The sequence below is a fragment of the Trachymyrmex cornetzi genome, unplaced genomic scaffold (genome assembly GCF_001594075.2).
Source record: "Trachymyrmex cornetzi isolate Tcor2-1 unplaced genomic scaffold, Tcor1.1 scaffold82, whole genome shotgun sequence".
NCBI classification, from domain to species: domain Eukaryota; kingdom Metazoa; phylum Arthropoda; class Insecta; order Hymenoptera; family Formicidae; genus Trachymyrmex; species Trachymyrmex cornetzi.
Window position 1 is genome coordinate 1,404,951 of NW_017300158.1, and position 15,967 is coordinate 1,420,917.

Here is a 15,967-nt window from a genome sequence, read left to right on the forward strand (position 1 = left end):
GGCGTTTTCTTACGCACGTGTGCACACGCGTGTGCGGCCTATCACCAGCCGAAGAACCGAGATAACGTAATCGACGATGACATTGAATGCCGTAGTAACTGATCGCGTGCATTCCTGCGCGCTGTCTCCCCACCTCTTCGTCTTCTTTTCTATGTTGCGGTGGCTCAAACGTCGTTTCAGATCGATTCTTACACCGATGCCAACGGTAGGTTGTCACCTCTGGATATAAACGACGGGTGACGTCAGTATGACATCAGTGATCCATATCGTCGTAACACCGTAAGGCGCCTCGCTCGCGTATTACAGACACTTTACGACGCGTCAGCGTAGAGACATCTCTGATAATTCGATGCGTCGGCGACGCGGCAGGTAGACTAAAGGAGAGAAAGGAGGACGGGGCTAAAGCTAAATGCCGAGGAAGAAAACAAAAGGAGCAGGCGAAGGCGGAATTGGCGAGAGAGGAGGTAAAGGATGGATGTTAACGCGCAACTCTGGCAACTTAAAACCCTTCAGCGGTATTTTATGGGTGGGGTCGCCCTCCACCGACGAGGACTATCCAATGTGCCTAGTAGTCCGACCAGACAAAATGCAAATCTGCGCGCGCCCCGCTAATCTGTCTGGTGCATCCATGAGGTCGGGACCCATTGGCGGAGACTACGGACCGTGAAACACGAACGCATGGACAACGTCGCTCGGTAACCTCGAGTTTTCCCGCGTACCTCGTAAATCAAAGTCGTCCGCGGAGAGAAGACTGCGAGACCGGCTGCAGGAAGGAAGTCGGGGTCTTATATGTGTCTGGCGGACGGACGATCGTCGAACTGACGCACCCTGCCTGATTCATATTCAGCGAAAGCTGCGACGACCGCACACACGGTCGGAGACTTGATAGAAAAACCGGTCTAAGTGGAGATTAAACGTTGAGATTACGCGTGCCAATGTGTCACAAGTGATCTAATCATTCATTTCAGCTCATTTAGTCCTACAGTTAATAATTACAAACCAGAACGGTAATCTTGATGTTTCGTTACCCTTCGTATGTTCGTATAATGGCATTTGTATATCAGTAAATATCATAAGTGTGCCGTTTACCGTGCTGCTTGTGCTGATGCGTTAACTCAATTACGACCGTAATTAAGTCTGGATGCTTGAATCGGTTCTTATATCTCTCCCCTCGACTTTTTAATCATCGCCCGATTCAGAACTCGAGCGAGGAAGAAACCCGACGCCTCTGCAGACTACACCCCAGACGATCCTTTATGCGCATACCGTATCAAATGTTGCGAGCTACGCATAATCTATCTTTTCTATGGTGCTCATCGTACGTTCACCCGTGTGGTGCGATACTCCCGCTGTAGGTGCCGATTAGAGTAGCATTTCCTCAGCGCGGCGTATAAACACGACTTACGCGTACATACACGATTGTTAGCGCGCGTACGTACGTATGCTACTCGAGAAGGTGCAAAAAGAGACGCGACTACGCGTCCCACATACCTCTATGAATGACGTTGCAATAATGAAAGGCGCGCGTTTTTCATAATAAAGCGTATATCCGTCAGTCGCGTGTCATTTTGCACGGTGTCTCTCTGGGTATTTAAGATGCATCTATTATATCGACTAATGATATCTTACGGAATTTTTGTTATTTACATGTAAAAGAGCGATTTCTAATTTTCAATTTAATTTTCTATATACCTAATTCGTATAAAAGGAAATTATGCAGACAGTATTAACATGAAGCGTATCTTCGGAATGCTTTCATGTGATATTTACTTTAGTGTTTCGCAATCGATAAGAAATACCTTGTTGACCATAGTACTATCTTCACAGGCATTACTTCGCGCGGTCTCCATAAAATAATACATGTCTCTATATAGCAACGACGCGACGCGCGAATCGCGATCTTTTATTATCTACCCTTTCTCGCTCTACGTACTTATCTGAATGCGTGCGTGCACTTTTGAACGCACGTCGGCGGTCTTCTCGCTTCTCCGATATGAGATCCGCGAAGCGGGGAAGCGGCAAACCCGAATGGGCTCGTATCGGGCACCTCGCTCCCACACTCGCCCGCACGACGATGATATTGCGCTCTTTCTCCCGGTACGACTTGCGTCTCTTTTCGCTCGTGCGGTATGCTCCCTCGCTCTGCACTCTCGCTCCTTTTCTCCTTTCCGTCTTCCACTCGTCGGTCCAAAGAGGCGAAGGTGGAGGCTAATCACCACGCAATCACCGCTCCCGGTGCGGCCGGGACTCCGACCCGTTCCCAGAAAGCAGCAACCGCCTTTTGCCGCCTTGGGGCATTCACCACCGCGGTACCGGTGCTGCAAAACCAACAATCTTCGTCCTGTGCCGCGGAAAAAAGAGCACTGCCCCTCCTCGCGCCCCGTTCCCCGCCCCTTTTCGCCAAATCACCGGAGGGCCGACCGATCGTCCGACTACTGGCATCCGGGGAATCCATCGCGAGAATAGCCGCGATTCCACCTTGGCAGTGCCTATCGAGAGAGGAGGAAGGCATGCATTAAAACCCGCGGAGGCAACTACCGCGTCGACACGACACTGCCCGGAATACGTATATGGTTGAAAAGAAGTATATTTTGGGATAATTCCCCCGTATGAATGATGGACGTTTCGTTCTGAAATGCGTTTTGAATCGACATTATCGCGTGTAATGAGAGTGCACCGTAAGGATGAAATGAGGCACCTGCTCAAATAATTGCATGTGGTGAAACCCTATAGGAATAACGTGGTTATTGCGTGCGATTTAGTAACCCATAGGTGGTAGGCCGCGATTACAGGGATATTATACCACAAAAAATGCCTTGTACTCTTCACGGAACTTTATTTCATTTTTATAATGTATTAATCAATTATAATTTGTTATTGATTTTTTGTACCGTGAGAGCTTATTAGTATTTCTAAAAATAATTGTTGTATAATCTTCAAAATACAGACATTATCTCAGATATCTATAAAAGAGATTCATATAAACGTAGAAAAATTATTACAATCGTTTAAAGATTTATTATTTTTAATTATATTGTGTATATATATATATATATATATAATTTTCCCAGCACATATTTGTTCTATTGATATGTTACAGTGAAATTAAATCGTAGCCTGTCAAAAATGGGTAACTTCGCGGCTTTCGCGGATAAAGGCACTTTGTCGCTGTCCACCCTTACAATTAGATACGAGATAATACACGCAGGAAATGGGTAACCGGTAGGTAAGGACGTAAATTGATATAGTTGGGGGCGATGGTCGTTAGAGAGTATATAATATTGGGTGCACCTTTACCATACACCCACGCGACAGCGTAGCCGACGCTTACAGGATGCCTGAAACTGCTGGCTTCAGGCAACTCCGGGAGAAGAGAAGGCGTGAGTTTACGATAAGATACACATAGCCACGTAACTGGCTTCCTCAAGTGTTTCGCGCTAAAGGGTTAATCGAATTGGGACTTATTGTTTTACGTCGCTCGCAGATTTGTTAGATATCGCCTCGCGTATAGAAATTACGATAAGCAAGTTCTCGAATTTACATACTCTCAATTTCATTGGTAAAATATATCTGCAGTAAGATAATTATGAAAAGATTATCTCTCAATCGATGATTATTTATGATCTGATAATTATCTACTCGAAGAAAATAAACAGAGAAATTGCAAAAGACAATTACAATTGCATTCACCAGTATAAACACCGAGATCTTTTTAATACTTTGTGTCAAAGAGAAATGTTGACATACTTATTAAGGATAGGTACCAGGTGTACCTGTAATAACAAAAAGTGACAAACTGGAAATTTATACGTTCCGTATAAAAATGAAAGTTATATACACATGAAACAGTTCGTTATAAAGTCGATACTTCGGTCGATACGTATTAATACAATTTTGTAGTTTGGGGGGAAATTTAAACTATAAAAATAAATTTTCTTATTTTTAAAAATATATCTACTTCTTATTAAAATCATTTTTAATCCGGATTCCAAATCACCGCCAAACTTTTTGTATCACTTTCACAAATATAATATAGAAAAATCTGTAAAATATAGAAAAAATATCTAATTAACTACGTAAAGCTCAAGTGAAATAAATCAATTATAGTTTTTATTATAAGTACACTATATAAATTATAATTTTTTCGTTAAAAAAATATATACGTATAATACATATATCCTGTAATAATGAAATATGTGGTCTGTTTTCTATTCCTGCACTAGACTGTTCTAAAATTTTCTTTCTCGTTTTAAACAAATATCAAACGTACATCTATCTCACTTTAAGTTCCAAAAGTGTACACTAGTTCAGCCACAAAACACAGACCTCTAATGTGAACTTGATATCCTATCTATAGTAGTTTAATTTCTGAATGACACAAAATACAAATAAAGAGCACGACAAATTGTGTGATATCTTAAGCTATCGTTAGAGCGGATATTAATGCTGAGAACAGACACGCAGGATCACGTAGCGCGTGTGCGCTTTCGTCGCGGGATGACCGCACCACGCACGTAAGTCCACGCGTGACCGACGTGCGAATTGTATGAACTATCGTATCGAATTGCCATTACGGCTCGCACCTGAGAGCGCTCACACCGTCGCTTCGAATGAATTTACACGTGGTTTTCTGTGCGGCACGCACGAACTATCAACGCGCGTTAATTGCCCACATAGTGGTCCATGAAGTCTTTGTCGGTCTGTACGGCACTACCAGTATATCCATGCTAGACTTCACGGCCGCTGAATGGTATTGATCAAGAATTGATTCGATACGATGTGTTTGCTATATGATGTGTTACTAAATATTATGCGATACCTACGCCATTCAAATCTTAGCAGTACATATAGGAAAATAAAATATTATATTTTTTCTCTTGAATTGCTAACAAATTACAATTTTTTTTATTTTGTGCTTTCGATAGAGTTTTTTTACCTTAAAATTTGTAGGAAGTGTATTATTATCATATATATTTTCGCTATCAAACGATTGTAAATTACGTGTGGAAAAATTTTGAAAGGTCTGTCCCTGGATAAGTTTGCAGCGTGGAGAATCACGAGGAAAGTCGTAAGCTATGACGTTTAATTGTGCAATAAATCTTGATTCTTCGATTTGCAACCCATTTCCTACTGCGGGGGCGACGATTGGTCGCTGTTAAATTGGTGCGTAGGTGCAATGGAGGTACCTACGTATCCGTGTAGGTACACCAAGTGTGAAAGTCGGAAGGACTTCATCTCTCCCTTTCCCTTTTGTTACTCTTACGTGTAAAATAGCGCGTGATCTTTCACCGTTGTTGACTTTATCAAACTTAATCGCGAATTACAATCTGTAACTGACTGAATATGAACTTGGCAAATATAAATGTAAATTTCATCTCAAGTTTCAATATATATGTGTACTTGCTGCAACTACTTTGCAAATATTTGTTAATATCGTATTTATAAATTCACGATAAAGAATGTAACTATGAATGCTATCTTCAAGGCTATCTTTTGAAAATTGTACATTGTAATCCTTAAGTTTATGTTAAAATCAATACAATACGATGCAATATTTTTGCAAGAACAATCAGAAGACGCAAAATAGTTGCACAAGTTTCATCTCCATTCAATCACTCTTTAAGTACCTTCCAATACTTTTCTGACGACAGTTCTTATTTTACTTTACAGACTCAGTGGCACAAACGATTACTCTTACGAGTTTTGCCTTCTTCCTGACTTCGTGGCTGAACTCGGCATCGGGAACGTCCGCAAACGATCTACAATTTGTGCCAAACTCCAGTGACATAGAACCCTGGTTTCAACATCCTTGTGGCACCCGATTGGCGGCCTCGCGAAGGATGCATAATTCCAGCGATACGAACAACATCATGAAGAGGGTGCGAACGCAATTGCGAGTCGCACAAAATCACTTCAACAAGACTTTCAAGGACGTGCGCATAGTTTACTCGAAGGTGAGAGACGAGAGCGTTCTACTCGCGACCGCGATTCTGTAATTAATTGCAGCGCGGTGTCGGGGTAAAACCGCGTGGGCAGTGCTCGCTCAAGGGGGACTCGCACGTGCGCGCGTTGCAACTCATCGCTAGTGCAGTCCTATTTTCCGTCAGCAATTTGCATTGGTTACGATTGCCACGCACATCCAGCATAATTACTTTTTCTACAGTCCCGCGGCGCGTTCTAAACATCTCACAGACATTTGATGACAAATCACTTCCGTCACGTTGTGGAACGAACGTGTCGTTACGCTCGATATTAAAAATATCATTATCGCAAAATGTTATTAAACGTACAGTCCTCACGAGACGAAGATAAGCGAATACATTTACATAAGAGGCTTTACTTGTTTATAACGTGGTTGTAACGAGATGATAAATGTTATTGTTTGGTCTACTAGAGAGCCTAAGATCGAGTTTATCCCGCACGGATCACGATGGCTTGGATAGAGCGATATATTTTGTTTATCGAACTTTTATCACTTTAAAGCTTACTCTGGACACGCATGGCTGCATTCCGAGACAGATTTGTGATATTACGGTTTTTGATAACGTACTGAACGTAGTACTAGACTATATAAACAAACAAGATTGCGCAAATGTGCATTGCGCCAGATAATTCATTAAATAATTCATAAATGTACGACAGTCACTTGTAATTTACGTCTGAATTTATGCAGCATATAACGGTACGAGTTGAATAAGATTTGTGTAGTCATAAATTTTATACTCAATGATACGCATAATCAAGTACAAATAAATTATGTGCATGTGGTACAACTTTTAATAAAATAAAATTCTATCTACGATCAGACAAAAATTCCAAAACAATTTAATTGCGTTAAATCGACCCGATCATATAATTACGACTCAAAAGGTTACATAGTATTTTATCTTTTTGTTACAGGTATACAGAGTGCTGCTGAAGGAGCAGTACTACAAAATGAATTGGTTGCCAAAAAGGCAGCTCGAATGGTATCACACGGAACTCTGGTGTTTGGAAAGAGGAAAGAAAGCTGAGCGTGCTCTTCCACGTCTATACGATGCGCTTCAGAGGTTCTCGTTTACATTCCATCTTCTTAAAGAATATCGTCTCGACTCTAACATCGATGTCACTCGCAGCATCATTAAAAGGCGGACCAGGATTATCGACAAAGCGCATAATCAAGTTCTTAGGGTAAGCTATATAGCGCATTGCTTACTTTTAATGATGCGCATTGCTTACTTTTAAAGATCTATATTCACACCGATTAATTGAAAATTGTATTTACATCACTCGTTAATATTACTCGTAAATCAAACTAATCATTCAGCAAGAACGAGATATACAACTATAAATACTTTATTACACGAACTTGCCATCTTGGGTCAAATTGTCATAAAACTTATTGAGCGTATATGGCAAGGAATATCAACCTTTTAAGTGAAAGTGCGAACATGTAAAAGTAATATTTCTCGTTTGTATGATTGCAGTTGCTATGTGAGGTCGAAGCCGCTATGATAAATCTGGAATTAAGAACTTCTACTCTAAACGATGCATTCATCATAACGGATAATTTGCATTGGGCCAAAGAGGGCGATCTGACTGTAATGTTGATTCAAGATTGGGGCGTGTTAAAACTTTATCATACCTTTTTGAAAGATTGGATAAAGGTTTTTCGCAACGCCACCACTGACAACATTTGCGATCATAACCTTAAAAAAACGCCTTTGACTTTTACGCCGAATATGCCTAAAAAATGGTTAAAAGGCAAAGAAATGAGAAAACGTAAACCGACAAGGAAGTCTGGTCGAAATAATTCTTTGCGTCAGAATCTACGAAAGGGATCTCATAGGAACAGACTGATGAAGAAGCAAAAAGGACCTACGTTATGAACATAGACCAACCTCAACACATCGAACCTAAAGAAGTTTGCGCTTCGACGAGATCTGCTGATAATTTAAAGACACTGCTTTATACAGCGTCGAATCGTATACTATCTCACACTAACATAACTTTTATATTTATTCCATTATCGCAATCATGTTCACTTCAATAGTTTTAATCGTTTTTCGCAGATTTGCCAACAAAATCGTACTATTGTACTAATTGTAAGATTATGTATCTCAACAGCCGCAAAAAAATTATCTAATCCAATGATTTTGGTTCAAATATTCTTGAATGATGATAGAATCAAACTTTATTGGATGATAATACAAGTATTTCATCAATAACGGCTGCGTACTTAGAGACCAGTATTAAAAGATCTACTTCAGAACAGTATTATATCTAATAACATACATGCCGAGCATAGACCATAATGTTGATAATAATGTTTGAAGTACACGGCGCACTCATATCGATTAGACTCGCCAAAAATATCGGTCCAATGGATTACAGCCGCCGTTAAAGTGAAACACATAATCTTATCGTGTGTATTTAAAAGGAATTAAAAAACCCCATTTTCATTCTCAGGCACTCAACAATCTGAGATCAACGAAAGAACAGTACATTATGGAAATGCGTATTGAGAAGAGAGAAAGAGAAAAAAGTGTAGAGAGAATATATAAATTCGCAGATGTGTGTACTTTTAAGATTAGCCGTCTTGGATCCGATATTTATATCGATATGCCAACACAGATTACGATCAAGGCGGCTCGTTACACGGTCACGGATTTGAGTTCATTCGATTAAATCGACGGAGTCTGCGATACGCGCAGGTGACGATAGTACGTGAAAGGATCGACAACGAGTTTAGGCGGCTCGTGAAATTTATTTATTCTAGCTTTAAGCGGATGACGCGAAAACTTAATGTCGTTTAGCTGTGATATCCCGAGCGTACGCGGACGTACAGAGTTCCTACGTTTATACATAGACGCATATGCACATACATATATATTTACATAGATAGGTATCGTGCGTTGACGCGTACCATACGTAGACGTAGATGATTCTCTCCTCCTTCCGGTGTGTTGTGCCGAAGAATCTCGCCTTGTCGTGAGAACACATGACAATTTTATCTTTTATAGTTAGTCCGTCACTGCGTATACGACGTCAGAAGCGTTTTAGGGGAGATAAAGTTCGATGATTTTTATGGCTCTTTCGATTATACATAAGTGTACTAATCGATAAGGGACTAATTTTAATGAGAATCGTTCGAGTAAATCTTGATTATACGCGTATCACCACATAACGACGTGACTTTTTGCGATAGATTAAAATATATTTATATCATGCAAATCCGATATTTTATAATGAAGCAGTACTTAAGTTACGTTCATAACTTAGCGTTACGCATATTTTTGTACTATGTATGCACACGACACGATGCAAAATTGTTCGTAGACGCGCACTTAAATTTAAGATCATAATGCATTTTATGCAATACACGTAGAATATTTATTCGGTCGTATATGCATAGTGTTCTGTTCTATTTATTGTATCACGTTACCATTGCATATACTATTTATTGTCATGTCTTTAATTATATGTGATCATCTCGAATAAATTCAATTTTGTATCGAACTGAAGTTTGGATGACAGAGATATAATCCTTTATGATCCACGTAATAATTTAATTTCAACAATATTGTAAATCGTTCGTTTTACATGAACATTCAACCGGAAGTATCAGGAACGCATGAAGGATGTTCATTCTGCATAACATTCGATCGTTATCATTAATGTATATAACTGAAAATAATGTAGATAAGATTGTGCTATTTAAAATGCAATAAACATGACTCATCGCAGCAATATTTTAAGCGATTAACTAGATAAGCAGTTAAATAATGCATAGCATTAGTTGTTTTATAACTGCCATTACATATTTATATATATGCTATAAATATTGCTATAAATATCGCAATGCTACATTGTTGTTGCTTTCGCATATAGTGACATAATTATCTTTATTTATAACATTTATTTAAAGATATATTATTTAGCTATATTTTATTTTAAAGATAAAAAAGCGTAATTGTAATAATCATGAATATTACTATCGAATTTTTTACTTATTTAATAATTATTTGCATAAGCAACTTTTTTTTACTGGAAACTTTAAAATCGTATTTAATTTATATGTATTTTATTTATAAATTTAAAATTATTCTGTATTTAATTTACTATTTTTTTATAAGTAAAATGATTAGGCCAACATCATAGTGCAGTTTCATTATGAACAGGTTTTCCCAGACGCATCAAACGTTGTAATAGGAGTACACGAAGAGTAGATAGGTTGTAATTGCTCTACACTGCATTTTGCGTTTATAAAGGATAAATTTGTTTACTGTAATTTAACTGTCTGGCGCTGCTGCATTAATAAATTGTTCGTTATGTAAAAAGCTAAAGTATCTGTCTGTTCAATTCATTCTATTCGTAAATAAATATATTTATAAATAAATACGCGAGCATTAATTCAAATGTTTTATCACAATTTTAATATAATCACAAGCATTCTTTTAAATAATATTTAATATTCAATTGCTTACTAATACATTTGCATGTTGTTTTATCATTAAAAACAATAACGCCCATTACTCTTTTTTACTTATTAGCCTTTTCATCGATCATACGCGCAACGTTTGTAGCTTTACATAACAATATAAATGTTATAATCACGAAATAATTTATTAAAGCGTTAAGCACTTTTTAATTGACTATCTCACTGTATTTAAGTGAACTGAAATTATTCCAACAAACTTTGTTGAAATCGCGCCAATGCATATGATGCGCTTCTGCGTTTGAATAGGATCATTATTTGTTTTCTTTTGTTCATGATATACGCTCGCGAAATAACACGTCACGATGCATCGCAACTTAATCGGGCGTGAGAAGATCTCTAATCTTAGTTCGGTGAATTCAGAGAATCTAATTATAGTATCGCCTTTTATGGCATATCCCTTGGTGGTACAACATCGACGTACGCATCGACATATGTTCATTACGTCTACTTCATTCATAAGTTTTTGTCACCATCTCCTTCTCCATATTTTGATGGGAAAGAATTGACCTCTTCTGACGTCAAAATTACTTATGGATCATCAGAATGGAATCGCTTACATGCGTAAAAGTACGAAACTGTATGAAATTATTTTACTTTTAAGGATACAGTTAAATGTATTGTCATAATATATTTACGAAATATACAGAGACTTATCGTTTATGTACAAATACAATTGTTTAAATTTTTGTATGTTTTACATATATATATATATACGTATATACATATATTATATTCAAAACTTGCAACACAAAACAAATTTTCGAATAAAGTGCTGTATATACAGTAACTGTAAATTTTTTATCATATATAATTATTTTTTTTAAATTATCTATTATTACATGTATTGAATTTTTCGAAATCATATATTGTGTCTCAAAATAAAGTTGCAATGAACGTTGAAGATCGATACCTCTTATTATAAATATTTTTCAACTTCATTCTTTCCGATTCCAATTACATAAGCCGAACGAACCTTTTCCATAATAATCATTTAGACTTATTATACAAATAGATATAACTGTTTTAAGTATGACGAAATTTCGATCGCGGATCTCTAACAATTCGTTTGACGACATGGCTTTCCCAATTGATTCATAATGCAAACACAACGGTGTTTGCGTCTGAATAGTGCGCACGGCATCCGAAAGATTTCTGACAATTGCGCGTACTTTCAAGGTACATGCAGACGCCATAAATGCGTGACGACAGGTACCGTTCATGTTTCGGGGAAAATCGGAACATCTATGTATACTGTAGGCGAGATCTACAAAGCATTGCCAATAGAAATTATTGGTCACTGTTAAGTGAACACGTCATTTAAATAAATTTGGATAGTTACACAACAAGAGATCTATGATGAATGTAAAATCATTAATATATGTATGCGTTTATAGAATAATAAACTATAAAATGAAATATATAAGTATAAATTATAATTATAATTTATTCTAATTATATCGACATAAGTATTAAGATATATATACGATTTCGCAAATTAATTTTATTAACTAAAATAAATTATTAGTAAAAGAATGCTATACAATGAATCGTTACATATCAAAACGTTTAAGGAGGAAACTTGGTTTAGAGGGTCAAAATGTTTTTTTTTTTTTTGCTTTAATTGATAGCATTACTCTTTAAAAATATACTCGTACAGTTTTAGATCGAAATTCGAAATACTTTTATAATTATAGCCTGAGAAATAGGTACTGACGTCACGTCGCGTCGCGCAAATATATAGCGCGCAGATATACAGCGATAATCATATTGTGCCGAAGCACAATATGATTAATATATAACAAATTAATATATAACTTATTATTAGACAATAATAATTGTAATAATCCAGATACGATCTGAGATTTCTGAGAACATATCAACCACTAGCCGTCCTCCATCCCTCATCGACCTCATCGCGACTCTGTTGCTCACCTGACCACGATTTTTGGTGAGTGGCGTGGGGAGATTCGTAAAGAATGCGCTACGGTCGACTCGAATTGGTACGTCAGTCGGTGAATAATCCAGGCTCTGCTTATTATTGTATTCATTATTTTCATATTAAAAAATTATTTTGTATTGTTGAAATATATAACAAATCACCCCTAAAAATTTAGAAAGATCGGCTTCATGGTTTGTTCATAAAAAATTCGCAAAAAACAGCTTTTCAGCATTCTAAAGACCATCAGGTTCCCTCCTTAAGTCGTATCACTTATCGGCGATATGTTGACTGGAAATGCTTTAAAAAAAAGATATCGTTACTTCAATAAAAGAGACTATCGTCTACTTCCAGACGGAACTCTGGGAGAGAGAAATTACTACTTCCAAGGTTCTAGCGGCGACACAATAAAAAAACGTAGCTACTCTCGGGCTACTCCACCGACTCCGCACGAGACGTCAAACATGCGTGCGTATGTACGATTGTTTACACAATCCCATATATAAGGAGGAAGCACGAGAGTTTGACAATCTTAGTTCACGATCTCACGTCGATCGAGGATATCGTTCAGTGCCTTATCATTATCATTTTTCCAAGCCGATTCGCCAAGATCATCACTGCGAAGAGTAACTGCGAAAAATTTACGACAATAAATTCAAACATGTTCCTCGAAAGAATTAGTCTAATTTCATCTATCTTGACCGTTGTTTTTGCGGCTCCAAAGATATCTGGGTCAATACCAACATGGCATCTACCATGTGGAGAACTCGATTTACGAGCCGTCCCTTTGAAAAATCTCGAGGAGGAAATGAAGACAAGTCTAGCGAATCTTAGGCTGCAACATCAGCTGACGATGAACGACTACTTGATTCGAGATTACGAATACCTCTATGAGAGAGTTAGGATTGGCGTCGACGACCATCAGTACATACCTAATTGGGTACCCGGCAAGAAGGATGTGAATCTCGTAAGAAAACTGGTCGACGCTAGTACTCCAATGGTGAGTACAATCATTCAATTAACATTGTTGCTCGTTTATATCGTACATGTTTCGGACCGTACCTTAGGTTTTGCCGTTATTAAGAGTTTCAAACGGTTTATCCAGCCATCAACAACTCTTAACATAAATACGTGACATCAATTGCACCTCCAATTGGCCATTATTTTGCCCAAGAGATATTGCAATTGCAGAAATCTCTTTGGAAGTTGCTCTATAGATAAATTTTTCTAAATTAGATCTTATTTCTACTCGAGATTCTCCTCTCTTTCTCTCTTAGATCCTTTATGTGATATTACAATGATACTTCTCATTGCAACATTGTTAGCTACATTAGCTTCTTTGGCTACAGCAGTTCTTCCTTCATTGTCAACGCTCGCAACATTATGTCTCAGGCCGTTAGTTTCTTTGCGATCGTTAATATTCATCGTTCGTAACCGTCGTTACCGTGTAGCAGAAATGAAAGAGCAATCCGTACAAGGTACTACCGCGTGTAAAGGAGAGACGGATAACGAGTGTGCAGGAAAGAGAGAGTAGTGTTACAGGCCACCGTCGCGTTTTCAGCGACCGGCCAGCCGGCTGACCACCCGGTTGCAATTGATTAACGCAACGTTAAATAACAAATTTTAATGAGACGGTAATTATTATAAAGTAGCAGGCGAGCAGGAGCGAGCGCGGTCTTTCATACAGTGCGCGCGCAACACGACCGTACGTGTGTACTCATGTTCGCCGGGTCGTGCGGCTGCGTAATCGCGCTCGTCTGCCTCCTCGATGCAAGCACACTGATAACGCAAGGCTGATATCGCGACCCGCGGTACTCCCCGGATGTCGGCATTCGGGCACGCAGCTCCCTCCCCTCTCTCTGCCACGCCCCGATCGCCACTGACTGCAGCAACATTGATCCTCAGCGTTGCACTTTGTCGGGGTTTTAGTTGCGCGTTCTCGGAAGGTGGAATTTTACAGTGGGATCTTAAGCATTCCACGGCGATTAAGTTGCAACCACTGATAACGCGAAGGGAAATTAGGTTTCGTCGATCGTAAAATTCTTTTTGATTAACGTAATTCACAATTTCTATCATTTGCACTGAAAGCAAAGATTGACTGAGGATGTCGTAGCATTTTTAATTGGTTGTAGCAGCCAATTTTTGATACCGTTAAGCTATCGCAATCCTATATTGACATTGCGGATAGGCTAATGCAACCAAAAAATTGGCTGCTGCAACCAAAAATTAACTGCTGCAGCTAATCTTTTCTTTCAGTATGCAAAATATACCTTTAGTATTTTTTTTCTCTTTTACATTTGTGTGTGATCAGAAAAAATATTTTTGAAATTATATAATGAACATTTGCTTCGATAAATTTTTTAAATGCATAAGCTTAATGTAATAAATCATTATTCTGTGTGATAAAAAAAAATGAGTATAAAATTGTTATACTTACGCTCAGAAGGGTATAGCTAAATTTATATATTTAGATCTTTAGATAATTCTATGAAGACTTTTGTTAGATTTTCTATTTCAATTCTTTAAACGACACTAAAATTAGTATTACACGAAACCTTCATAAATATTTATATGGATGTAATAGAATAATTTCTAACGGAGCAATATTTACAGTCGACATTAACAGTTCGTCGACAAGAAAAAAGTGATGCTATCGTAATCGCTTATCTTTACGTCAAAGTTTAATAATATCTTGAAGCGAATCATATAAATATTAATGAGCAAGCTTAAGTGAGCGGTTTCCTCAATATTTAAATATTTAAATATTAAAACAAAGTAATAATTTTGTAATAACTGTTTTTTTGCAGATTGTTAACTATTTCCCAAAGTTGCACATGGACCTTCAGAAATTTGCCGTGGCATTCGAGGAATTGGTCGAGGACGAACCTAACTCTCAAATTCGACAAGCTCTTAAAGCGACTCAATCATACTTAACAATGATGTTATGCGAAGTCGAAAGCAACATTATCTCCTTGCCCACCATACGACTCCCGACACGTGTGGAACGAAGCATCATGAGCCATACCGAGCGAAATCCTGTCGATGAAACACGAAGACTCATCAGGGACTGGGGCGTAGTTCTCAAATATCGAGACTACTTACATGTTTGGAGGCACGTATTCAACTATTAAACATAAGGAAAAGAAGTATTGTTGTTGTCGATAGCGGGTCATCGATCATTTTTATCAGAAAATGATACAAGAAGATACATCAGACTATTAGGCAGCGTGTACCACTGATGTAAATTGATTTAGCACCTGCCGTGACTGTAACTATAAAATCACGTCATTACATGACGGTGCAATACTTTGAAGTTATTGACAATAATCGTTTGTCATATAGCGATCATTTGCGAAATGTGCGAAGACTACAAATTCGCTTTACGATCCGTGATAATTTTTGAAAATTATTTATTACCGTGGCTCACAACTAAACATGTAGTGCATAGTATTTATTTTTACGCGTAGCAAATTATTTATTTGGTATATTAATTATTTATTTATTCGGATCAATAGTACACTTTTACTAATTATACCTTCTAAAACGTACTA

General features: G+C 37.8%; 2 protein-coding genes across 2 annotated transcripts; both read left to right on the forward strand.

Annotated features, from left to right (window-relative positions):
• Positions 1–3,334: 3,334 nt before the first annotated feature.
• LOC108768671 (uncharacterized) lies at positions 3,335–7,983 on the forward strand. The gene is made up of 4 exons (XM_018519192.1): positions 3,335–3,380; positions 5,671–5,954; positions 6,901–7,170; positions 7,467–7,983. The coding sequence occupies exons 1-4, from the start codon at positions 3,335–3,337 to the stop codon at positions 7,866–7,868; spliced, it is 1,002 nt and encodes a 333-aa protein (XP_018374694.1). The 3' UTR covers positions 7,869–7,983.
• Positions 7,984–13,077: 5,094 nt separating this feature from the next.
• Positions 13,078–15,547, forward strand: LOC108768672 (uncharacterized). Its single transcript, XM_018519193.1, has 2 exons — positions 13,078–13,416; positions 15,224–15,547. Exons 1-2 carry the CDS (start codon positions 13,078–13,080, stop codon positions 15,545–15,547), a joined length of 663 nt encoding a protein of 220 aa, XP_018374695.1.
• The last annotated feature ends 420 nt before the right edge of the window (positions 15,548–15,967 follow it).

What these genes read in the sequence shown, in the direction of transcription:
- LOC108768671 (XM_018519192.1), top strand. Translation starts at nt 3,335, where the DNA reads ATGCCTGAAACTGCTGGCTTCAGGCAACTCCGGGAGAAGAGAAGGC. An exon ending in TGCGCATAGTTTACTCGAAG is followed by an intron (nt 5,955 to 6,900) that starts GTGAGAGACGAG and finishes TTTTTGTTACAG; the next exon opens with GTATACAGAGTGCTGCTGAA. An exon ending in CGCATAATCAAGTTCTTAGG is followed by an intron (nt 7,171 to 7,466) that starts GTAAGCTATATA and finishes GTATGATTGCAG; the next exon opens with TTGCTATGTGAGGTCGAAGC.
- LOC108768672 (XM_018519193.1), top strand. Translation starts at nt 13,078, where the DNA reads ATGTTCCTCGAAAGAATTAGTCTAATTTCATCTATCTTGACCGTTGTT. An exon ending in TCGACGCTAGTACTCCAATG is followed by an intron (nt 13,417 to 15,223) that starts GTGAGTACAATC and finishes GTTTTTTTGCAG; the next exon opens with ATTGTTAACTATTTCCCAAA.